Source organism: Phocoena sinus, chromosome 11 (assembly GCF_008692025.1).
Source record: "Phocoena sinus isolate mPhoSin1 chromosome 11, mPhoSin1.pri, whole genome shotgun sequence".
In the NCBI taxonomy this organism is placed as follows: Eukaryota; Metazoa; Chordata; class Mammalia; order Artiodactyla; family Phocoenidae; genus Phocoena; species Phocoena sinus.
This window is the reverse complement of record NC_045773.1, coordinates 27083540-27110312: the sequence shown is the minus strand read 5'-3', so window position 1 is coordinate 27110312 and position 26773 is coordinate 27083540. Positions and strand designations below refer to the sequence as shown.

The 26773-nt window shown below is 44.1% G+C and overlaps 1 protein-coding gene across 2 annotated transcripts in view; it reads right to left on the bottom strand.

Annotated features, from left to right (window-relative positions):
- CADPS (calcium dependent secretion activator) overlaps positions 1-26773 on the bottom strand; it is a 478794-nt gene that overhangs the window by 255092 nt on the left and 196929 nt on the right. For both annotated transcript variants that reach the window (XM_032650169.1, XM_032650170.1), the window contains exon 4: positions 13747-13827. In XM_032650169.1, the coding sequence (XP_032506060.1) occupies positions 13747-13827 (81 nt within the window). The remainder of the gene's footprint in view (positions 1-13746; positions 13828-26773) is intronic.

Sequence of the window (26773 nt, the reverse complement as noted above, 5' to 3'; positions counted from 1 at the left end):
CAGGACATGGGTTCAATCCCTGGTCCAGGAAGATCCCTCATACTGTGGAGCAACTAAGCCCGTGCGCCACAACTACTGAGCCTGCGCTCTAGAGCCCGAGAGCCACAACTACCGAAGCCTGCGTGCCTAAAGCCCGTGCTCCGCAACAAGAGAAGCCACCGCAGTGAGAAGCCCACGCACCACAACAAAGAGTAGCCCCTGCTCGCCTCAACTAGAGAAAGCCCACGTGCAGAGCAATGAAGACAAAAAAATATATATATATATAATAAATAAAAAATAAATTAAAAAAAACCCACTGAAGTCTGCAAGGGAAAACAAGGCCATTTTTCTACTCTGAGTACTTAAGCCTTGAGAAGGAATAGCATTCTGTCAATCTAGGCTGACTTTCTAAAGGGGTTTTCAACGGCAGCCCCACTATAAACACATTTCAAAATCAGCCTCACAGACGTTAGAAGGCATTTTGGGCACAGGTATTATATTAATAGTTTCCTGGATTGGTCCTTTTACTCAAAGCTGTCCTTAAGTGGCTTAGTTTTACTTCCTTAGCTTCTTTGAATTAGGTGGACTTCCTTTTCCTTGAATGAACGCCCTTGGCATTTAGATTTTTCTTTGAACTCAGATTCCTCTGGGTTCTTAGCTGCCTTACAAAGGCCAGAGTCAGGGAGATGCTCCCTGCACACATTCCTGCAGGCCAAAAATTGAACTAAATTTCTACCATGTGCTTGGACACAGGGTAGATGCCAGGTACCACAACATTCATTTGTAAGCTGGGGGTGCCATCATTCTCTGGTAGGAGAGGATTCCACTTTTATCTGGTTGTTGGCAATGTATGGAGCAGAACTTTTCCATCAGGGAAATACGTGGATGTCGCTTCTCACCTAGGCACATCATTAGTACCTGCAACGGGACCGTGGTATGAGATGGTCATTTTGCTTCTGCAGAGAATGCGGTTTAAATGGCAACTCCCCTCTGAAATGACAGCTTGAAAAAACAATGGTGCTTCACTCCCAGACCTCTGCCTCTATTTTAAAAGCTGTAGTATTTGTCTTATATAATCAGCTCAAGAATTTTGGAATTTTACCCAAAACGTGGCCAAAAGAACTGGCAAATATCACAGCAGCACTAATGCCACAAGCTGCCTGTTTAAGCTCCAATGTCAACTTCTAATCACACCATTTAGGCTTAATCCCTGGGTGAAATTTGGGGACTCTTTAACGTCAACATGAGAGGATTTGGGAAAATGTTTGAGCAGGGATTAAGAAGTCTTTTCTACCACATTTTAAAAAAAATGCGTTCAGATCTCTTCATGGATCTTTTAAGGCAGCGTATCTGACGTTCACAGTGAGGGCTCACACAGCCATCTCTGATGATTCGTTCGTTGGATGTTGGTGTGACTGAACTGATAGATTACAGGGTAGGGTTGCGGGTAGAGGAAAGCCACCTTGTACTTGCCTCCCTTCTCTCCCAGGAAGAAAAGACAAACATTTGCCTTCTGTAAGCACGTGAGCCTAAGAAGGCTGCTGGCGGAACCACCTAGGTCCCCACCACCTCGTTTCCAGATGCCAAGGAAATCAACGTGGAAGGGATTCAGAAGCCCAGGAGCCCATTCCGCCTGCTGCTTTTGCTTCCTTTGGGCTTCTGGATAAACTGAAGGGAAGGCACAGCAAATTTTCGCGCCAGAGAGAAAGCAGTTTCCCGGAGGGGCAACCATCAGGGAGGGAGGAGCTGGGGGCACTCTTGCCCTGGTGTAACTGCCTGTCATCTGACTACTCAAAAGAAAGAACGTGAAACTTGGAATTAAAGCACTCGGCTTTCTACTTACTAGCTGGGTCAACGTTGATACGTCACTTAAACTCTCTGATGTGCCTGAACTGCGGAGAATCATCGTTAACTCGCAGGATCATTTGTCACAGGTCTAAATGGGAGTTTACATGAATTGCACAGCCAGGGCAAATTAATAAAGGGCTGATCAGCAGAGAGAGGTCAGGATGCAGAAAGGTGAAGGCCTGGGTGGAGGGCATGTTGGATCTTTGGACTGGGGCGATGGGGAAATGAGGCTCTATGTTTGGGAAGGCATTTTGTAATGGTAGTGTGCATACTGGTTAAGAGAGAAGGTTCTGGTCAGTGAATGAGTTGGGCCAAGGCCTCTAATGTCTGTGCTTCAGCCTCCTCTATGACATGGGGATACTGGGAGCACCTTTCTCATAAAGTTGTTGGAGGGTTAGGTAGGTTCTCAAATGTAAAATGCTTAGAAGAGAGTTGGACACATAGTAAACACCGCATTAAAGCCACAGTTACTTTGCACGCATCTTCGAGAGGCTCCCAATTCATAATGATCACCCCACCCAGAGCCCTACCTTGTCGGTACCACCCTCTCCCTCAGTGATGTATCTCTAGCATCCACGTGTTCACTGAGACCTCACCCCCTTTCCACGGTGGACTGATCGACTGCTCTAGGGGTTGGCCCTTGAACTAAGCGGGGCCAGTCAGAAGACTGACTCTTAAAATTGTGAATGTGAGGGGGTAGTGAGAAAAGCGGAAAGAGGACATTGGAAGAAAGATTTGAGACAGAGGTTGACTGGCTAAATGGTTTTCTATTTGGCCATCCTGGAAACACGGAGAACTGTGGAACAGCCATGTTTCCCATCTGAGAAGCAAAGAAAGATGGTCTGCAGAGAAAGAAGGAATAATGAATGGGACACACAGGCTCAAGGGAAGGGGGAAAGTCCTGACCACTTGGTGGCCCCTGGCTCCACTCCCTTCCTAGGTCTTGGCTGTACCTTGCCCATGGGCTCTGTGAGACATTCCTTGATCCCTAGAATCAATCCCCTCTCTTAAAAGCTTCCTTGAGTTGGTGCTTCTAATTTGCAATCAAGACACTCTACCCATCTTATAATTCAGAGAACACAGTGAATTATGTATGATGGATGACATCTATCTCCAGGAATTTCTGGTTATGATATTTACAGGAGCTGACGTTTAGCCATATGGGTTGAATTGCACACCCTCAATAAAATTCACTGTGATGCTACAAATAGAAAAATCAGGGCATGCTAAAAGAAGATAAGCATGGGTGCTTTGTTTCAATATCTTTTCAGGAACTAGCCTGTATCTGAAAACTTGATATTTAATTTTTAGTAGATGAGATACTTCTGACTCTTCCTCAGTATTAGCCAGGCTGGTTTAAGCAGAAGTAGTTTCCTTTTCTTGGAATCCAACTAAACTGAAGGAAAAACAGTTACACAGTTGACGATCAGGAAGAAGTAGATTCAGTGTCTTGAACACCCTGAGGATCTCAGTATATTCTGTTTATCTCTGTATGTATGTTAGCTTCACTCTTTTATCTTCTTTCCCCTACACTGAAGAAATGAACATGGCTGCAGACATCTTTCTACCACTACAAGACATAGCTCTGTTGGCCTACAGTCCACAGGTCCCAGTGAAGGGGTTCACTGGTTTAGCTGCATCCATTTCTGGACCAATCACTAACGGCCGGGGCAGGCTGGGAGATGTGATTAGTTCCACTTGGGTGAGGAGTCCACTTCCAGAACCAAGTAACTGTGGCAAGGGGGCCATTGGCATGAACGAATATTGCAAAAGAAGACAGTCAATTTCCAGGAGAACAGGAGATAGTAGTGGGAAGATTCTCAATAGAAATCCTCCTGAATGTTTAAATATACCCTCCATATACTTTGAAATATACCCTCCATATACTTTGACCAAGATTTACTTTAGTTGCCTATTTCATTGTCCAAGAAAGTCTAGTTCTAAGTTGCCAGTAACATCCTACTAGGTACCAAAATACCCAGTGGTGTGGGCCAAGGGAGAGTTTTTTGGGTTTTTTTAACATCTTTATTGGAGTATAATTAATTTACAATGGTGTGTTAGTTTCTGCTTTATAACAAAGTGAATCAATTATACATATACATATGTCCCCATACCTCTTCCCCCTTGCGTCTCCCTCCCTTCGACCCTCCCTATCTCACCCCTCTAGGTGGTCACAAAGCACCGAGTTGAATTCTCTGTGCTATGCGGCTGCTTCCCACTAGCTACCTACTTTACGTTTGGTAGTGTATATATGTCCATGCAGCTCTCTCACTTTCTCCCAGCTTATCATTCCCCTTACCTGTAACCTCAAGTCCATTCTCTAGTAGGTCTGCATCTTTATTCTCGACTTGCCCCTAGGTTCTTCATGACATTTTTTTTTTTTTAGATTCCATATATATGTGTTAGCATACGGTATTTGTTTTTCTCTGACTTACTTCACTCTGTATGACAGACTCTAGGTCCATCCACCTCACTACAGATAACTCAATTTCATTTCTTTTTATAGCTGAGTAATATTCCATTGTATTTATGTGCCACATGTTCTTTATCTATTCATCTGTCAATGGATACTTAGGTTGTTTCCATGCCCTGGCTATTGTAAATAGAGCTGCAATAAACACTGGGGTGCATGTATCATTTTGAATTATGGTTTTCCCAGGGTATATGCCCAGGAGTGGGATTGCTGGGTTGTATGGTCGTTCTATTTAGAGTTTTTTAAGGAACCTCCATACTGTTCTCCATAGTGGCTGTACCAATTTACATTCCCACCAACAGTGCAAGAGGATTCCCTTTTCTCCACACCCTCTCCAGCATTTACTGTTTGTAGATTTTTTGATGATGGCCATTCTGATTGGTGTGAGGGGATACCTCATTGTAGTTTTGATTTGCATTTCCCTAATGATTAGTGATGCTGAGCATCCTTTCGTGTGTTTGTTGGCAATCTGTATATCTTTGGAGAACTATTTAGGTCTTCTGCCCATTTTTGGATTGGGTTGATTGTTTTTTTGATATTGAGCTGCTTGTAAATTTTGGAGATTAATCCTTTGTCAGTTGCTTCATTTGCAAATATTTTCTCCCATTCTGAGGGTTGTCTTTTCGTCTTATGGTTTCCTTTGCTGTGCAAAAGCTTTTAAGTTTCATTAGGTCCCATTTGTTTATTTTTGTTTTTATTTCCATTTCTCTAGGAGGTGGGTCAAAAACGACCTTGCAGTGACTTATGTCATAGAGTGTTCTGCCTATGTTTTCCTCTAAGAGTTTGATAGTGTCTGGCCTTACATTTAGGTCTTTAATCCACTTTCAGTTTATTTTTGTGTATGGTGTTAGGGAGTGTTCTAATTTCATTCTTTTACATGTAGCTGTCCAGTCTTCCCAGTACCACTTATTGAAGAGGCTGTCTTTTCTCCACTGTATATTCTTGCCTTCTTTATCAAAGATAAGATGACTATACATGCGTGGGTTTATCTCTGGGCTTTCTATCCTGTTCCGTTGATCTATATTTCTGTTTTTGTGCCAGTACCATATTGTCTTGATTACTGTATCTTGGTAGTATAGTCTGAAGTCAGGGAGCCTGATTCTTCCAGCTCCATTTTTCTTTCTCAAGATTGCTTTGGCTATTCGGGGTCTTTTGTGTTTCCAAACAAATTGTGAAATTTTTTGTTCTAGTTCTGTGAAAAATGCCAGTGGTAGTTTAATACGGATTTCACTGAATCTGTAGATTGCTTTGGGTAGTATAGTCCTTTTCACAATGTTGATTCTTCCAGTCCAAGAACGTGGTATATCTCTCCATCTATTTGTATCATCATTAATTTCTTTCATCAGTGTCTTATAATTTTCTGCATACAGGTCTTTTGTCTCCTTAGGTAGGTTTATTTCTAGATATTCTATTCTTTTGGTTGCAATGGTAAATGGGAGAGTTTTCTTAATTTCACTTTCAGATTTTTCATCATTAGTGTATAGGAATGCTAGATTTCTGTGCATTAATTTTGTATCCTGCTACTTTACCAAATTCATTGATTAGCTCTTGTAGTTTTCTTGTAGCATCTTTAGGATTCTCTATGTACAGTATCATGTCATTTGCAAACACTGACAGCTTTACTTCTTCTTTTCCGATTTGGATTCCTTTTATTTCTTTTTCTTCTCTGATTGCTGTGGCTAAAACTTCCAAAACTATGTTGAATAATAGTGGTGAGAATGGGCAACCTTGTCTTGTTCCTGATCTTAGTGGAAATGGTTTCAGTTTTTCACCATGGAGGACGATGTTGGCTGTGGGTCTGTCATACACGACCTTTATTATGTTGAGGAAAGTTCCCTCTATGCCTACTTTCTGGAGAGTTTTTATCATAAATGGGTGTTGAATTTTCGAAAACTTTCTCTGCATCTATTGAGATGATCATATGGTTTTTCTCCTTCAATTTGTTAATATGGTATATCACATCGATTGATTTGCGTATATTGAAGGATCCTTGCATTCCTGAGATAAACCCCACCGGATCATGGTGTATGATCCTTTTAACGTGCTGCTGGATTCTGTTTGCTAGTATTTTGTTGAGGATTTTTGCATCTATGTTCATCAGTGATATTGGCCTGTAGTTTTCTTTCTTTGTGACATCTTTGTCTGGTTTTGGTATCAGGGTGATGGTGGCTTTGTAGAATGAGTTTGGGAGTGTTCCTCCCTCTGCTATATTTTGGAAGAGTTTGAGAAGGATAGGTGTTAGCTCTTCTCTAAATGTTTGATAGAATTCACCTGTTAAGCCATCTGGTCCTGGGCTTTTGTTTGTTGGAAAAATTTTAATCACGGTTTCAATTTCAGTGCTTGTAATTGGTCTGTTCATTTTTTCTATTTCTTCCTGGTTCAGTCTTGGAAGGTTGTGCGTTTCTAAGAATTTGTCCATTTCTTCCAGGTTGTCCATCTTATTGGCATAGAGTTGCTTGTAGTAATCGCTCATGATCCTTTGCATTTCTGCAGTGTCAGTTGTTACTTCTCCTTTTTCATTTCTAATTCTGTCGATTTGAGTCTTCTCCCTTTTTTTCTTGATGAGTCTAGTTAATGGTTTATCAATTTTGTTGATCTTTTCAAAGAACCAGCTTTTAGTTTTATTGATCTTTGCTATTGTTTCCTTCATTTCTTTTTCATTTATTTCTGATCTGATCTTTATGATTTCTTTCCTTCTGCTAAGTTTGGGGTTTTTTTGTTCTTCTTTCTCTAATTGCTTTAGGTGTATGGTTAGGTTGTTTATTTGAGATGTTTCTTGTTTCTTAAGGTAGGATTGTATTGCTATAAACTTCCCTCTTCAAACTGCTTTTGCTGTATCCCATAGGTTTTGGGTCATCGTGTTTCACTGTCATTTGTTTCTAGGTATTTTTTTGATTTCCTCTTTGATTTCTTCAGTGATCTCTTGGTTATTAAGTAGTGTGTTGTTTAGCCTCCATGTGTTTGTATTTTTTACAGATTTTTCCTTGTAATTGATATCTAGTCTCATAGCCTTGTGGTCAGAAAAGATACTTGATACGATTTCAGTTTTCTTAAGTTTATCAAGACTTGATTTGTGACCCAAGATAAGATCTGTCCTGGAGAATGTTCCATGAGCATTCGAGAAGAATGCGTATTCTTTTGTTTTTGGATGGAATGTCCTATAAACATCAATTAAGTCCATCTTGTTTAATATATCATTTAAAGCTTGTGTTTCCTTATTTATTTTCATTTTGGATGATCTGTCCATTGGTGAAAGTGGGGTGTTAAAGTCCCCTACTATGATTGCATCCCTGTCGATTTCCCCTTTTATGGCTGTTAGTATTTGCTTTATGTATTGAGGTGCTCCTATGTTGGGTGCATAAATATTTACAATTATTATATCTTCTCCTTGGGTTGATCCCTTGTTCATTATGCAGTGTCCTTGTCTCTTCTAATAGTCTTTGCTTTAAAGTCTATTTTGTCTGATATGAGAACTGCTACTCCAGCTTTCTTTTGATTTCCATTTGCATGGAATATCTTTCTCCATCCCCTCACTTTCAGTCTGTATGTGTCCCTAGGTCTGAAGTGGGTCTCTTGTAGACAGCATATATATGGGTCTTGTTTTTGTATCCATTCAGCCAATCTATGTCTTTTGGTTGGAGCATTTAATCCATTTACATTTAAGGTAATTATCGACATGTATGTTCCTATTACAATTTTCTTAATTGTTTTGGGTTTGTTATTGTAGGTCTTTTTCCTTCTCTTGTGTTTCCTGCCTAGAGAAGTTCCTTTAGCACTTGTTGTAGAGCTGGTTTGGTGGTGCTGAATTCTCTTAGCTTTTGCTTGTCTGTAAAGGCTTTAATTTCTCTGTCAAATCTGAATGAGATCCTTGCAGGGTAGAGTAATCTTGGTTGTAGGTTTTTCTTCTTCATCACTTTTAGTATGTCCTGCCACTCCCTTCTGGTGTGCAGAGTTTCTGCTGAAAGATCAGCTGTTAACCTTATGGGGATTCCCTTTTGTGTTATTTGTTGTTTTTCCCTTGCTGCTTTTAATATTTTTTCTTTGTATTTAATTTTTTTTTTTTAAAGTAAGAGTGTTTGTTTATTTATTTATGGCTGAGTTGAGTCTTCATTGCTGTGTGAGGGTTTTCTCTAGTTGTGGCGAGCAGGGACTACTCTTTACTGTGGTGTGCGGGTTTCTCATTGTGGTGGCTTCTTCTGTTGCGGAGCATGGGCTCTAGGTATCCGGGCTCAGTAGTTGTGGCTCGCAGGCTCCAGAGCACAGGCTCAGCAGTTGTGGCCCATGGGCTTAGTTGCTCTGCGGCATGTAGGATCTTCCCGGACCAGGGATTGAACCCGTGTCCCCTTCGTTTACAGGCAGATTCCCAATGACTGCGCCACCAGGGAAGTCCCTGAATTTTTTTTTTTTTTGCAGGACGCAGGCCTCTCACTGTTGTGACCTCTCCCGTTCTGGACGCGCAGGCTCAGCAGCCATGGCTCACGGGCCCAGCCACTCCACGGCATGTGGGATCCTCTGGGACCGGGGCATGAACCCATGTCCCCTGCATCAGCAGGCGGACTCTCAACCACTGCGCCACCAGGGAAGCCCCCCCGTATTTAATTTTTGATAGTTTGATTAATACGTGTCTTGGCGTGTTTCTCCTTGGGTTTATCCTGTATGGGACTCTCTGTGCTTCCTGGACTTGATTAACTATTTCCTTTCCCATATTAGGGAAGTTTTCAACTATAATCTCTTCAAATATTTTCTCAGTCCCTTTCTTTTTCTCTTCTTCGTCCAGGACCGCTATAATTCGAATGCTGGTGCGTTTAATGTTGTCCCAGAGGTCTCTGAGACTGTCCTCAATTCTTTTCATTCTTTTTTCTTTATTCTGCTCTACAGTAGTTATTTCCACTATTTTATCTTCCAGGTCACTTATCCGTTCTTCTGCCTCAGTTATTCTGCTACTGATCCCTTCTAGAGAATTTTTAATTTCATTTACTGTGCTGTTCATCACTGTTTGTTTGCTCTTTGGTTCTTCTAGGTCCTTGTTAAACGTTTATTGTATTTTCTCCATTCTATTTCCAAGATTTTGGATCATCTTTACTATCATTACTCTGAATTCTTTTTCAGGTAGACTGCCTATTTCCTCTTCATTTGTTTCGTCTGGTGAGTTTTTACCTTGCTCCTTCATCTACTGTGTGTTTCTATCTTCTCATTTTGCTTATCTTATTGTGTTTGGGGTCTGCTTTTTGCAGACTGCAGGTTCATAATTCCCATTGTTTTTGGTGTCTGTCCCCTGTGGCTAAGGTTGGTTCAGTGGGTTGTGCAGGCTTCCTGGTGGAGGGGACTAGTGCTTGTGCTCTGGTGGATGAGGCTGGATCTTGCCTTTCTGGTGGACAGGTCCACGTCTGGTGGTGTGTTTTGGGGTGTCTGTGGGCTTATTATCATTTTAGGCAGCCTCTCTGCTGATGGATGGGGTTGTGTTTCTGTCTTGCTATTTGTTTGGCATAAGGTGTCCAGCACTGTAGCTTGCTGGCTGTTGCGTGGAGCTAGGTTTTGGCGTTGAGATGGAGATCTCTGGGAGATTTTCGCCGTTTGATATAACGTGGAGCTGGGAGGTCTCTTGTGGACCAGTGTCCTGAACTTGGCTCTCCCACCTCAGAGGCACAGCCCTGACGCCTGGCTGGAGCACCAAGAGCCTGTCATCCACACGGCTCAGAATAAAAGGAGGAAAACAAAGAAAGAAAGAAAGAAGAAGATAAAATAAAGTAAAAATAAAATTATTAAAGTAAAAAATAATTAAGAAACATTTTTTAATAAGTAAAAAAGAAAAAAAAGGACAGACAGAACCCTAGGACAAATGGTAAAAGCAAAGCTATACAGACAAAATCACACACAGAAGGATACACATACACACTCACAAAAAAAGAAAAAAAAAAATATATCGTTGCTCCCAAAGTCCACCTCCTCAATTTGGGATGATTCGTTGTCTATTCAGGTGTTCCACAGATGCAGGGTACATCAAGTTAATTGTGGAGATTTAATCCGCTGCTCCTGAGGCTGCTGGGAGAGATTTCCCTTTCTCTTCTTTGTTCACAGAGCTCCCTGGGCTCAGCTTTGGATCTGGCCCCACCTCTGCGTGTAGGTCGCCTGAGGGCGTCTGTTCCTGCTCAGACAGGACAGGGTTAAAGGAGCAGCTGATTCGGGGGCTCTGTCTCACTCAGGCCGGGGGGAGAGAGGGGCACGGAGTGTGGGGCGACCCTGCGGCGGCAGAGGCTGGCGTGACGTTGCATCAGCCTGAGGCACGCCGTGCGTTCTCCCAGGGAAGTTGTCCCTGGCTCCCGGGACCCTGGCCGTGCGGGCTGCACAGGCTACCCGGAAGGGGGCTGTGGATAGTGACCTGTGCTCGCACACAGGCTTCTTGGTGGCGGCAGCAGCAGCCTTAGCGTCTCATGCCCATCTCTGGGGTCCGCGCTGTTAGCCGCGGCTCGCGCCCGTCTCTGGAGCTCCTTTAAGCGGCGCTCTGAATCCCCTCTCCTCGCGTGCCAGAAAACAAAGAGGCAAGAAAAAGTCTCTTGCCTCTTCAGCAGCTCCAGACCTTTTCCCGGACTCCCTCCCGGCCAGCTGCGGCGCACTAACCCCTTCAGGCTGTGTGCACGCCGCCAACCCCAGTCCTCTCCCGGTGCTCCGACCAAAGCCCGAGCCTCAGCTCCCAGCCCCGCCCGCCCCGGCGGGTGAGCAGACAAGCCTCTCGGGCTGGTGAGTGCCGGTCGGCACCGACCCTCCGTGCGGGAATCTCTCCGCTTTGCCCTCCGCACCCCTGTTGCTGTGCTCTCCTCCGCGGCTCCGAAGCTTTCCCCCTCCGCCACCCGCAGTCTCCGCCCGCGAAGGGGCTCCTAGTGTGTGGAAACGTTTTGTCCTTCACAGCTCCCTCCCACTGGTGCAGGTCCTGTCCCTATTCTTTTGTCTCTCTTTTTTCTTTTTTTCTTTTGCCCTACCCAGGTAAGTGGGGAGTTTCTTGCCTTTTGGGGGGTCTGAGGTCTCCTGCCAGCGTTCAGTAGGTGTTCTGTAGGAGCTGTTCCACATGTAGATGTATTTCTGATGTATTTGTAGGGAGGAAGGTGATCTCTGCGTCTTACTCTTCCGCCATCTTGAAGCTCCTCGGGAGTGTTCTTTGATCTATTGTTCAGAAATGAGCAACTTCGCGCACTATGTAACGGTTGTTTACCCGTGGTCTTTTAAAAATTAAAATTAGCTTACGCAAATTTCTAAAATTATCATGTTAAGCCTTAAAAGTAAACAAGACAACTAAAATAAAGGTGCCATGAGCTTGTTTTTGAAGTGTGTGTGTGTAAAATTTTCTTTAAGTGGCACGAATACTTATTAGTTGGGGATATAATAGTTGCCTAAGGGCAGGGCATGGACCAAATGACCTTTATTTTCTGGATAATCTGCTGAGGAGGTGCTGAATTTAGAGAAGTACATTCCGAAGCCTTATTGATGTTTACTCCCACATTAAGCAGGATTTTCAAACATAAGAGCCTTTTACACTACCTTTAGCCAGAGAACTACATACTACTTTTAGCCACCAGACTGACCTGACCATAAACTTTGAAGGTGTCCAAAAACAAGATGCAGACCGTTTCAACACAACTGCTTGAGCACGAAGGGGGATTTTCCTGCTTCTTGGAGTCTCTCTTCGGTTTCTCGTCCAGTAGAATTCCTTTCCATGTGTACAAATCCTGAGACGCTTCTTTCCATAGAGAGGAAGGCTGAACACCAAGCTCCACCCTGCATTCATCCTCCCCCACATCCCGACCCCCATTTTTAAATTTTGCACGTAGGGTGAGCCCAGTCCTGATACTTAGACTTGAGTGAAGGGTCCATTGTAGCCTCTTAACTAGTACCTCTCATGGTAGGCCTAGATTTTCCCATCTCTAAAACAAGAATAACAAATGCCCCTATGGAACTGTTTGGAGGATGGAATGAGATGGCATATGTAAAGCATGTAACATGCTTGACGCAGAGTCAATGCTCAAGAAATGCCACTAGCACGATTACTGTTAGCACAAATGGTAGAACAGTTAGAATAGGAGATAGGGGCTTCCCTGGTGGTGCAGTGGTTGAGAGTCCGCCTGCCGATGCAGGAGACATGGGTTTGTGCCCTGGTCCGGGAAGATCCCACATACCGCGGAGCGGCTGGGCCTGTGAGCCATGGCCGCTGAGCCTGCGCGTCCAGAACCTGTGCTCCGCAACGGGAGAGGCCACAACAGCGAGAGGCCCGCGTACCGCAAAAAAAAAAAAAAAAAAAATAGGAGATAATTCTTAGACTCCCTATCCTCAACAGGGAGACATCCCAACCCTAGAGCAATCCCATCTACTGCGAGACTCAGACATGTAAATGAATAGTCACCATTCAATGAACTGTCATAATAAAGGTTTACATGTGGCAAGAAGAAAGCACAAGTGGGCAGGATGAGCTCAGCTCTTAGACAAGGGGTTTTCAGTTGAGGACTGAAGGCTGAGTAGGAGAGCTTGCTAAGTGCAGGAGAGGAGAAAGGCCATTCCACATTGAAACACTAGTGGGTACAAAGGCACTGAGGTTGGAAAGGGCCTGGGGTATTCAGAGGGAGACATTCTGTATAGCTGGAATGGGGAGCTCTGGTGGGAAAGTAGTGGGAGGTGAGGCCAATAAAGAAGGATATGGTCTGTGGATTAAGAGCCTTGAGTATCATTCTAAAGCACTGAGATTTTGTTCTGGGGACACTGGAGGATTCTACTGAAGGATTTGGAGGCTCTGTTATGAGATGTTCATATATGAGGTTTCGAATGATGATTACATGCAGGATAGACAGGACACAGGGAGGGAGTGAAGCCAGGGATATACCCACTAGGAGGCTATTTTAAGATCCAGGCGTGGAAGATGAGGGGCCTGGATCAAAGCACTAGCAGTGGTGCCGGAAACCAGTAAAGGGATCTGGCCCACATTTGGGAGGCAGAATCAAGAAGCCAGGTGGCAGATGGGAGTGTTGAGTGTTCTGGGGAGGAAGGAGGAATTGACAATGACTGGGAGGTTTCATCCATGGTAACTGTGTGGAGGCCACGTGAGGAGTCTATGCAGGTGTGTGTACTCGGCGGGCAGTAAGATTTGGAACACATCCAACCTGAAATGCAAGGGACTGGCCACGTGGAAATGCTCGACAGACAGACGGAAACGTAAGTCTGGGACTCAGAAGAAAGGTGAGGCTGGAGTTTGAGTATTGATTGGAGAATAGGAAATACACGTGCTGTGTCTAGGACACTTGCCCTGAGAAAGAAGGGTTGAGGACCCTATGAGGTGATTATCCTCTTCTTCCTGAGAAGGTGAAATTCTCAGTTTTATCTTTCCACGGCCCTTAACGATCAGTGCACTTCCGGTGTGGGACTCTGGCCCGGTCCCCCAGCACGTGTCCCCAGCGTTTCCTTACCCTGGCTATTTGGTCTGCCATTTGGAGACGTCCGTCCAGCTCTCGTCTGATCTGGGCTGCTTGCTCATCTGGATTGTCCAGCTGCACAAAAGCACAAATGTGGAGACTTTCAGTTTGGGTGACAAAAGCCAAGGAACTCATGACTTTACACCCAGCTACTCTGTGCCCCCACAGACCTATTCCACTAAAACGTAAGAATCGTGGGACACACAAATCCAGTTTGAGGGAAATCCCAAGTTAAATCGTTTTAAGGAGAATGTGATGTGGTAGGCAGGCTGTTGCTAAGAAAAACATCTAAATGCACTTGAATAAGAACCACCTCTGAACTTCTAGGCAGCAGTGCTTCTAATGAGGGCTTGATGCAGCTCTCCTGTTTTGGGGTCCAGCGAAGAAGTGTTTACAGGGCAGACGTACAAGGAAGGAGATGGTAATATAACTGTTAGTATCGTACCGAGCGGACATAGTCCGCATCCGTAGCGCCTACGTGGCATATATCCTGCTGCTCTCCTGCCCCTGGACCATGGATGATTAGTTAATCATTGCATCCTTTCTCTCTGAGCCCTGAGACCTTTTCAGCAAGTACTCCAGATGGCTGCTACCTCTCAGTTGGTGTTGATATCTTATGTACGCTACTAGGTATAAAACAGATAACTAATGAGAACCTACTGTATAGCACAGGGAACTCTACTCAATGCTCTGTGGTGACCTAAATGGGAAGGAAATCCAAAAAGGAGGGGATATATATATACATATAGCTGATTCACTCTGCTGTACAGCAGAAACTAACACAACATTGTAAAGCAACTATACTGTAATAAAAATTACTTGAAAAAATTAAGCAGTAAAGTGGAAGTAGGTGCGAGCCTCCTTCTCCTAACGAATTGAATGCATGCATTAGAAACTACAGAGTATGCTTCAAGGCGAGGCCATCCGTAATCTGCTTGTGAAATTTGCAGTTAGATAGTTACCCACTCAGGTGATTTTTGCCACATCTACATTAAATTTACATCTGGCTTAAAAAAAAAAAATCTATCTTTGTCTTCTCTGATGGGTAGACAATTCCCTAACTTCTCTAGTGTCAGTTTTCCCATCCATAGAATGAAGGGGTTGGTTATGTAACCTCCATCATCCCTCTCCCATCTTTCTATAAATCTATGAAAGACATTGGCAAATATTTCTACGAAGGTCCATATAATTAACACTCTAGGCTTGGAGGGCCATAAGATCTCTGTTGCAGTGACTCACATCTTCCAATGAGGTGTGAAAATGGACACAGGCAACATGTAAATGAATGAGCACTGCTGTGTTCCAATAAAATTTTATGTACAACAGGTGGCGGGCCGTAGTTACTGATCCTTGCTATAGGAATTGAAGTTCTCTCTTTACTTCCAAGCAAGCCTAGCGTTATACGTCAAGCTGTAATTGAGTCTGCTTTGTTCAGTACCTGATAAATTATTTTATTCACAGAAAAGTTTAATAAGTAGGGAACAGTGACATTCAAATGGGATGTGCTGTATTCTTCTTTTCAGAACAGATTAACTCACAACAAAAAGTAGACAAAGAAATATGTGAGTTTTCTAAGTCCCTTTCTCTTAAAAGCCATTTTTATTCAGAAATCTGAAAAGTATGGAATTTTTTTCAGATATTTGAAAATGAAAACCCAGCTCCATGCTTAAAAAAGAATCTAATCTATGCTATGAAATGGTATAGAAAATAAGTTATTTCTAATATGATGTAAATAAGAACACTGGACAATTTATGGTCATAGTTTTGAAGCATCATGAATAGTCTTCTTGGGTTTGTTATACAAAACATAAAAATCTATCTGGCTTTATGCTCTGCATTTTTATCACCCTGTTCAATTCAGGAGTTGCCTTATCTTCTCTTTCCCACAGTTTTGATAAGCAGGACTGTTTTCTAGATCATAAAGATGGGATTGTTACTTTTGGTCATATATTCTAAAGTAGCATTTCCAAACGGGTGTTCTGCTGAACAACACCCTTATTACAGACTCCAGAAGAAAGGATCCAGAAGGGCTCCAAAAGAAGGGCTAGAGGGTTTCCCTGGTGGCGCAGTGGTTGGGGGTCCGCCTGCCGGCGCAGGGGACACGGGTTCGCGCCCCGGTCCGGGAATATCCCACATGCCGCGGAGCGGCTGGGCCCGTGAGCCATGGCCGCTGAGCCTGCGCGTCCGGAGCCTGTGCTCCGCAACGGGAGGGGCCGCAACAGTGAGAGGCCCGCGTACCGCAAAAAAAAAAAAAAAAAAAGAATGGCTAGATAAGTTTGGAAAATGCTGTGTCGAAATGCACAAAATCTCCGAGAAGCTCAGCAGTAAGGAAATCTGTCAGATTTTGACCAACTCAACTATTATTTAACTTAAATTTTTATTTTTTGCATAACGCCCAGAGAACATGAGTTGGAAATCCTGCTCTAAATAAATCAAGAGAACCACTGGAGAGCGGTCACACCACTAACCAGTGGTCCCTCCATCACCACTTGCCAATAGGCACACGTGGGAAACATGGTATCCTCAGTGCTGGTTTTAAGCTCCAATGAACTGTTTTGATTCTATTCCCTTGGTTGCTATGCATGACACTGGAATACAGAAAGGAACAAGACAGACCCAGTTCCTGCCTCCACGGAACTTAAATCTAACAAGAACAGGTATGGCTATTTGAATAATCTGGGCACAAAACAGAGGGGATTAGCATTCATTGATGCCTATTTGAAGACCAGGGACCGTATGACCTATATTAAAGCCTTCTCTAAGGGGTCCCAAGAAATAGATGTTAATGTGCATTCTCCCAGGAAAAGGATTCTGGGGTCAAGAAACACTGTTCCTTCCTGAAAATTTATAATACGTATTAGCATAATTAAGATTCGAAGAAATTCTAGAGTAAATCAGCTTGTTTGACTGTGTTTAACTTTGTCTTTGACACAATTTTTTCACTGAAAACAAGTATTTCACAGAGCAGTTTGAGAAATTCCCAAGTAAAACAACTTTATGAGGTATGTACCGCTATTATTCCCATTTGACAGACGAGGACACCAAGTCTCAATAAGGTTCAGGAATGTGGTAAAGCGGCATGAGCCATTTGAAATGGGAGTTGGCTCTGCCTCAGACTGGAACTCTTCTGTTCTGCTTTATGTTGACTTTCTTCTTCAGTGTACTGTTTTGGTTTTCTAATTGGCCCTGACAACTAACTCCACACTCCTACGTGGTTCAGTTTAATACAAAGAGCCACCACTCGGAGGCAGAGAAATGTCTACCGTCCATTTCCTATCATGACTGGTTTCTTCTGGGGAGGCTGTTGCAGTGCAAGAGCCCTACCTAAGAAATAACAGTAACGGGTATGTTCTTAACCTGGCTTTGCCACTTAGTAGCTGTGTGACCTTGGGCAAGTTACTTAACCTCTCTGTGCTCAGGCCTCCTCATCTGATTAATCAGTATAATAAGTCTACCCCAAGGCTGTCATGAGGATTCACTGAGACCACAGATATAAAGCTTTCAGCCCAGTGCCTGGCATTCAGCAAACCCTCAGGAAACAGTGGCTGCTGTTTGCGTTATTAGAACAGCCCACGCTGGCTGTATTTCTGACACGGTCCACAATGGAGCATCAAAGATTCAGGTGAGAAAGTGCCAGATTGGCTAGTGTCCCTCCCTGGTGTGGATGCGGGGTCTTAGTGTGATACTCTGTGTCCGGAGAGGAAGGTGATGGGGGCTTCCATCTCTGGATGAATTTCTTTGGCTTCTCAGTGTATCCTACTTCCTCCAGGATCAAGTCCTTTGTTCCATTAGACTTTAATTAGCAGGAGTGACCAGAAGGAGGACGCTGCTGCCTGAGAGCTAATGAGCTGAAGGGAAGATGGAAACAGAAATGCAACCGAAGCTCCCTAAAATAGCCTGGTGTGAGAGAGAAGGCCATCCTCCATCAAAAGCCTTGACAGCCCCGCTCTATGAAACACCCCCAAATAAAGAGAAATCAAGTAATTACCTTTCAACTGCTGGAAAGAAAAGGCCAGAGAGTGAGCTTCCATGGAAATGAGGTTCTGTTTACCTCATTGGTCTTTTCCACTGAGGAAAGGAAAGATCCCCTGGCGAACCAGGCCAAGGGCAAACTTCCCCGGCGACAGCTCATTAGGGTTAAAACATGTACATGTGCAAGAAGGCTTTTCACCTAATTAGCCAAATAATCTTCCTACTAGCGGAGGTCAAACAGAGGCACTGTGGTTGTTTTATTTGCCAGCCAAGCAAAGGGAACTATTTCCTTGGGCTCTTTTTTTAAAGTGATGGAGAACTCAGCTCGGCGCTGGGTAAGCGCAGACAGGTACCACCTAAGCCACAGGTTCAAGCCCATCCCGAGGTCTGGGATTCTCTCCACTCACAGCTGTGTCCCTTCCGTCAGTGCAGACACGAGAACCCAGACCAGCATCGCTGTCGGGCTCGTTCGCCCTGGCAGGAGCACCGTGTCGTGGAGGACCCTGTACGGAGGGGTCTGCAGCCAGCTATCCCACTCCCTGGTTGCAGGACCTTGTTATGTCTCTTAACCTCTTTGAGCCCCGGTTTCTTCGACTGTAGGGGGGGGACCATTTTTATCTTGCATGGCTACTGAGAGGACTGAATGAGACCATGTGTTTCAAAGGAAGTCAGGCCTACTTGGGTCCAAATCTCGGCTCTGCAATTTCCTTACTCAAAGGGATCACACAGGTGGCTGAACCTCTCTAAGCCTCAGCTTTCTTGTCTGTAAAACGGGGGAGAACATAAGAGACCTACCTCAGTGTGTTGATAGAAGGATGGAGTGGGATGATTATGTACGCACAGCACCTAGCGTGGCGCTGGCACATAGCAGGTCCTATAGCTTAGCAACGAGTTTCTAGAATTATCCCTTTTGAGGGTGGGCGCTCATCAGATGTTCACTCCCCTCCCTGCCCTTTGAGATTTATGAAAGAAACCAGGGGAGCCCTGGCGTGGACGGGAGGTGCCTGTGTGCTGGTCACGATTTGCCCTTAGATGGCCGATCTCGGGCCAAGGTCACGACCTCTCTGTCCACAGCCCCTTCATGTGATAAATGACAAACCCTAAGTGATTATGTTCTAGGAGTCTCTAAAAAGCCTAGACGAGCATTTCTCAAAGTTATATTCTGGGGAAGCCTGGTCCCACAGATCCTCTATGAGAAAGGGTTCTGTGGCCAAATAAAATCTGCTCCCTCTCTCCCCTTCCTGGAGAAGCCACAAGACACATTAGTGAGAAATGCTACACAAAGGCAAGCTTGTGTGGGCCCATATTTCCCAAACTTATCTGAACACGTGGGTAATACGTTTGAACACCCCGGCATACTTTGGGCTAAGCTCACCGAGGCAATTCTCTCATGTGCTTCATTTCTCTCATGTCCATGGACAGAATTTTGGAGGGAGAGACAGAAGCAGGTAGGAAGCAACCCCACTAAGTAAATAGGTCTATATCTCAGTGAGAAGGGAATGCCCATCCGGGAACACCCTGTCTGACCTCTGGGGTGATGGAGATATCATCTCAGGGCCCAGGCATGCAGCCTCATCATTAACCCCAAAGCCCTGGGCCTTGACAGTGTGCCTGGGTACCGGCTTTCCCTAGGGAGGCCTCAGTTCTCTGGGGCTTACACATTATGATGCTGGAGAGGCGAGTCCAACTCTGGACCCGTCCAAAGTCATCACTGTTTCTACCACCAGCTAGCCTGTGATCAAGCAAAGAGAGGACGTGATTCAAATATGCAGAAAATGGAAATAAACAGGCAGATTACTTGATGCATTGTTTGAGTAACTGTTCTGATTTCTGAACAAGTCTCTAGGCCTCAGCCTCAAAGCAAATGGACCAAGTTCAGCGTTAGGACTATACTGACATGATCCAGGACTGTGGCTGGAAGGAGATTTAAAGGTGCCACAGTGACCTCAGGTTGCGGTGGAGGCCCTGCTGAGCTCCGTGGCCTGTCGGACACCACCTCCCCACTCAGTCTGCTGCAAAGGGTCCTCCACTGGGGCTTCTGGAAGGGTTTGCTTTCTCCTGCTGCCAGATCTTTGCACACCCTGTCCCCCACACCTGGAACACTCTCCCTTGTCTCCCCCATTGGCTGGTAACACTAACCCTAACCTCCTTCATCCTTCAGCTTTGCAGCAAAGTCTTTTCTGACCCCTCCAGACTCAGCGAGTTTCTCCTGTCATATGTTCTCCCGGCACTGTGCACCTCTCCTTTATTAGCGTTTATTGTAATTTTAATTTTACATCCACTCATGTGATTGTGTGATGTCTACCTACCAGACTGTAAGCTCTGTGAGGGCAGGTGCATGTGATTTCGCTCACGTCTGCATCCCCGGCACCTAGCCTAGCACCAAATACAGAGTGGGCTCTGATGACTGCCTGGCCAACTAAAGGACTGAGTCAATTAACTGCGACCCAGAAGGAGAGCAGCCCACCCACAGTAACACCATCATCAGTGAAAGAGCTGGGACCATGTTCCCAACCTCACTTCATAGCTCACTTCTATGCTATGTCTTCCTGCTTAGCAGCTGCATGCTGGGAAGTGCCAGTTTCTGCAGAAATAGGTAAAGACTGAACTTGGCTGGTCTATAACCAGTCACATCACTGATAAAGCCTCCTTAATTCCAGACTACGGGGGACTGAGGCAGGTGGGCCTGTCAGCAGCTGCGGTGCAAGCCACCTGCCGACCTGGGTTGAGCTCCATCTGTTCCCCTTGTTTCCTCTCTACTTCCCAGCCTGGTCCCTCGGTGCCCACGGATTCGTGTCTGAGCAGGAGGTGCGACTGCGGAGGAGGGTAGAGGCGCCTCCCATACGGCACTCTCATCAGTGGCACGGCCCCCCTTTCCTCCAAAGCCCTGTGTTTTTTATCCTCCTTCAGAGACAAACTGCTCCAGCCAATGGTGCCTTCCTGGTGCACTGCAGTCTGGAAAGTTACAGCTGGGACAGTGTCAGTTCCCAGTCAGGGGATGTGGGTGCCCGAGCTCCAGCCTCAAGAAGGCACTGAACTTTGGATGCTGGCTACGTTATTGCATTCAGGGCCTGGCTGCCACTTCCCAACTCCTGTCCTGCCATCTCTTACAGCCTGTCTCTCCTTCGTCCACCTCTAAGGTGGAGGCTGTAGAATAGCGTCAGACCTCTCTTGCCTAGGATCAGTTGTTGCCTTTCCACTCTGAAGCCGAGCAACATTGAACAAGTTATTAGGTCTCTCCGCGTCTTCACTTTTAATTTTTTCAACTCTCTTAACTCTACAGCGGGAATAATAATGAGACCTCCCTCGTAGGATTGATAAGAGGTTAAATGAGATGGTATGTGTATGATGCTTAGCAGGGTGCCTGGCATGCAGTCACTTTCTGTAAACCTTAGCGGCTATTAGCACGTGGCATTCCGCAGCACAAATTCTTCATCCTTACATAAATTCTGATTCTAATAACACTTCAAGTGGCAGAACAGTTTTCCCCAGCTTTCAGGTAGGAAACCAAGCTTCAAAAGATGAAGTAGGGCTTCCCTGGTGGCGCAGTGGTTGAGAGTCCACCTGCCAGTGCAAGGGACACGGGTTCGTGCCCCGGTCCGGGAAGATCCCACATGCCGCAGAGCGGCTGGGCCCGTGAGCCGTGGCCGCTGAGCCTGCGTGTCCGGAGCCTGTGCTCCGCAACGGGAGAGGCCGCAACAGTGAGAGGCCCGCGTACCGCAAAAAAAAAAAAAAAAAAAAAGATGAAGTAGTTTGTCGGTAGTTTCAGAGATAGGTGATCCTGCACAGAGGGGACAATCCTGAGAAAACAGAGCATTGATTTTAGAATCCGAAAACCTTAAGATCAAACCCTACCTTTGTCACATACTCACTGTGTGACCAGGGCCAGGGAAATCTACCTCTCTGAGCATCTACACCTGGAGCTCTAAAATAATACCCTCAGAGGACTACTGTAATGATAATCATAACAGACATTTCCACACTCTGGGGGTTCGACATATCGTAGGTTTACTATTACTTCTATTATTATCACTGGGGATGAATCTGATGAAATCTGCAGCCGTGCCTCTGATGTAAGTCTTCACTGGGGCTCTTTTCCAAGGTTATTTGTGGAGTTTGATGTCCTGCGCACACACAATTATATTCTTTTTCTAAAACTCAACCAAGGAGATACCACCCCATTTGTGGACGAGTTAAAATAAGATCACTAGTGCCCTTCTTTACCATGCCTTATTTCCTCTCCAGGAGAAGACCCTGAATAGGTCAAAGTCTCCATTCTGAAGGATGCACTTCTCCTTGATTGCATAAGGCAAGGTTTAGCTCTCAGAGTTTGCCAGCCAATGAGAACATCCTCTGCATCCGAGTCACCCGTTTAATGTCTTCACTGGCTTCTGGCAATGCAGTAAATATAACCCAAGAGCTCCAAATGCAGTAACTCTCTGAGTGAGCAGCAAATAAATATATAAAAATACTCTGGATGGAAAACCAATCCATTCCTTTATGATCCTGCAGTGCTCAACCAGCCTTCCCCCATCCCCACCCCAGTCCTGCAATGACCTCCCCTCTGCTTTCCACCATTTCAAATCTGCCATACCATCTGGGTATGGTCTGGTTTCAGACATGCTTTCTTTAGGGAAGCCCTCCTTGATTGCTTTGGCCATGTATCAACTTGCTCTTGTAGGCAGCACTGGCCAGTCTAGGGTCTCAACCTCCTCTGTGTCACGTGTTTCAGATTTCCCTTCCTGCCAGAATAGCTGTAGGGCACAATGGTCAGGAACCTAGGGAACTAGCAACAGACCTGGGCTCAAATCTTTGCTCTGCCATTTACCAGCTCTGTGACATTGGGCAATATACTCCCTGTGTCTGCCGCTTCATCTGCAAAATGGGAGTCCTAATAGTAACAAGGCCAACAGCAGAGGCTTGTCCTGAGAATAAAAGAAGACAGTACTCATAAAGCACTTAGCATGATGCCTCGAATATGATGTAGGGCCAAACAGTCAAGGCTATGATTTAGTACTACTGAGGCCAGAGACTATGGTTTTTAGCCAGCATGAAGGACACAGCTGTGCCTTTTACGGATCATCTTAATGGTCTTCACAGCTGGGGCAGGGAGATGGTCCAATTCACCTGCACCATCCTGAAGACACAGAACCTTAAGCCACTCAGAGAAGAGAATGGACACTGTCTTTCAGGGTGCCGCTGAAGCTCAGGGTATGGAAGAAGCAGGTGGTTTTGTGCTTGGGACTCGGTTAATTTATTCCTTCTTAACTATGAAGTCACATCTTCAATATCTCTTGAATCCATCTATTCTGTTTATCCACTTCCCTAGGGGAGGCCACCACTGTCTCCACGGTGCAGCGCTGACCCGTTTACCGGCATCCTCTCTGACACAGCAGTTCTCAACCTGGCTGTACATTAGAATCATCTAGGGTACATGAAAGACAAACCTGATACCCAGACTGCATCCAGACTAACTAAATCAGACATTTGGGTTGGGGCCCAGGCGTCAGTTTTTGTTTGTTTGTTTTAACTGTTCAGATGATTCCAATGTGCAGTGAAGATTGAGAACCTTTACCAAAAGTCAGTGGTTCTCAAACTATGGTGAGACTCGACCAGAGAACTTGTTTAAACACAGAGTTGTGGGCCTCATCCCTGGAGAGTTTTGATTCAGTAGGTCTGGGGTGAGAACCAAGAATTTGCCCTTCCTGGGTGATGCTGATGCTGAGAACCACACTCTGAGTGCAAGGACAGAATCCATGCTCTGCATTGCACTCTGCCCATCTTTCTGGAATGTGCATATGCTCACGTTACTCTCCTGCTTAAGACCCTACAATAATGTTCCATTTTCCTTGGCAACAGGAGTCCGAGATCCTTATCAAAGCAGACTATACTACAAAGCTACAGTCATCAAAGCAGTATGGTACTGACACAAACACAGAAATACAGATCAACAGAACAGAATACAAAGCCCAGTAATAAACCCACACAACTATGATCAGTTAATCTACGACAAAGGAGGCAAGACTATAAATGGAGAAAAGACAGTCTCTTCAGTAAGTGGTGCTGGGAAAACTGGACAGCTACATGTAAAAGAATGAAATAAGAACATTCTTTAACACCATACACAAAAATAAACTCCAAATGGATTAAAGACCTAAATGTAAGACCTGATACTATAAAACTCTTAGAGGAAAACATAGGAAGAACACTCTGACATAAACTGCAGCAATATTTTTTTCAATCAGTCTCCTAGAGTAATAGAAATAACAAAAATAAACAAATAGGACATAATCAAACTCAAAAGCTTCTGCACAGCAAAGGAAACTATAAACAAAACGAAAAGACAACACATAGAATGGAGAAAATATATGCAAATGATGTGACTGACAAGGGATTAATCTCCAAAATCTACAAACAGCTCATGCATCTCAATATAAAAAACAACAACAAAACACAATCCAATCAAAAAATGGGCAGAAGACCTAAGTAGACATTTCTCCAAAGAAGACATACAGATGGCCAAGAGGCATGTGAAAAGATGCTCAACATTGCTAATAAGTAGAGAAATGCAAATCAAAACTACAATGAGGTATCACCTCATACCAGTCAAAAAGTCTACAAACAATAAATGCTGGAGAGGATGTACAGAAAAGGGCACCCTCCTACACTGTTGGTGGGAATGTATATTAGTACAGCCACTGTGGAGAACAGTATGGAGGTTCCTTAAGAAACTAAAATAGAGCTACCATATGATCCAGCAATCCCACTCCTGGGCATATATCCAGAGGAAACCACGGTTCAAAAGGATACATGCACTCCAATGTTCCTGCAGCACTGTTTACAATAGCCAAGACATGGAAGCAACTTAAATGTCCACTGACAGATGAATGGATAAAGAACATATGGTACATTTATGCAATGGATTATTACTCAGCCATTAAAAAGAAGGAAATAATGCCATTTGCAGGAACATGGATGGACCTGGAGATTATCATACTAAGTGAAGAAAGTCAGACGAAGACAAATATCACATGATATCACTTATATGCAGAATCTAAAAAAAAATAATACAAATGAACTTACTTACAAAACAGAAATAGACTCACAGACTTAGAAAACAGATTTATGGTTACCAAAGGGGAAACGTGTGGGGGGGTATAAATTGGGATTTGGGGATTGACATATACTCATTACTATTTTTTAAATAGAACCATCAAGGACCTACTGTATAGCACAGGGAACTGTGCTCAATATTCTGTATTAACCTACATGGGAGAAGAATTCAAAAAGAAAATAGATACATGTATACGTATAACTGAATCACTTTGCTGTACACCTGAAACTAACACAACATTGTTAATCAACTATACTCCAATATAAAATAAAAATTAAAAAAAGAAACCTCAGGGAGCATTGCCATCTGGCTCTTGCACAGCTTTCCAGCCTTTTCTCCCAATGCTTTGTCTTGCCCTCCCGACCCAGGCCATGCTGTGATGCTTCTAGGTTCCCAAACATGACATATTTGTTTGTGCCCCCAGGCCAATGCTCCTGCACTGCCTTCCTCTGCCATCTTCATCTCACTGACACTTACTCATTAACCCAACTTCCAGCAGCCTCAACGTTGCTTCCTTAGGATTCTTCTTGGCCCCAGCCCAGGTCACTTCCTCAAGGTCCCGACAACATCTTGAACCTCCTCTTTTATCACTCTCATTACATATGCATTATTTGCTCCAGTTCCTGTTCTCTGAAAGACTATAAATGCCTTGATGACAGGGACCATGTCTGTCCAGTTCACTGTAAAATCTCCAGAGACTGATGCATGGTAGGTGTGTAAGAAGTATTTGCAGAATTAACCTTGAGATGGAGATAATAATGTCCACTTGGCAGGGTAGTTTTGATGAATTAATGAGACAAGTTTATTGAAGCACTTAGTGTGGTGTCTGACACTTAATAGGTGCTCAAATCATGACCTAAATAGAAATCTGAATGCACATGGTTTAAACTTACTGAATCCTTGTTGAATGTATAACTGAAATTGTTAAGGGACAGAATAACTGACTAAGGGGGTGTCAGTAACAGAGGTCTGAACCAATTAAGCCCTGGGAGCACAGCTTCCTCATCTGGAAACTGGGAGTATTAATACTCAACTCACCATATAAAAAATATTCATTAAACACCTGTCTTATATCAAGCATTGTACTATGAGATGTGAAAGCAGAACAAACATAGAACTAGTCTTCTATGAGTTTATGGTCCACATGAGAGCCAACGTATATTGAATATTGAGTATATACTACGGCCTGGCATCGTACTGAATTTTCATTCATTGTCATGTTTAATCCTTGAGATTATTACTATCTCTCTTACAGTCAACACCACTTTACAGATGAGAAAACTGAGGCTCAGAGGGATCACAGTAACATCTCAAAGAAGTGGGAGAACTGGGATATGAATTCAGTTCTGTCTGAATCCAGAGTGTAAGCTTTTAACCAGCTTGCTGTCACAATACTCAGTGGGGATAACCTCCACGATTTTTTCAAAACCAAAAAAGAAGGGTTACCCTCCGATTAGTAAACTATTACACAAATGTAAATTATTTTTATTGTCATTAATTTTGAATTCAGTTTTTACTAATTTCTGAAATTCTGTTCAGGCAACTGATTTGATGAAAAGTGATCACTTCAAAATGAGCCACAAGAGATTTTTGACATGAATATGATAGGAAAGAAAATGACTTTTTGTGCTGTTGAATCATTCTGATACCTCAAAAGCTTTGAATCATAGTGAAAAGCAATTTATAACTGGCAAAGATAATGCACTCAACAGGAAATCCAGAAAACATCCAATGATACCTAAAATACCTCTATACACTAATAAAATCAAATGCTTTTGCTAAAAATGCCCACTATTTTAAGAGGAAGTGAACTTCATTTTCAAACACCGATAATGCAGTATAAAAGTTATTCACAAGGTCACAATGAAATCCAGTTTTCCAGCTTCTGCAATTATGGATTTAGTGAATATGTATGTGCATGTAGGTGAGTGTGTG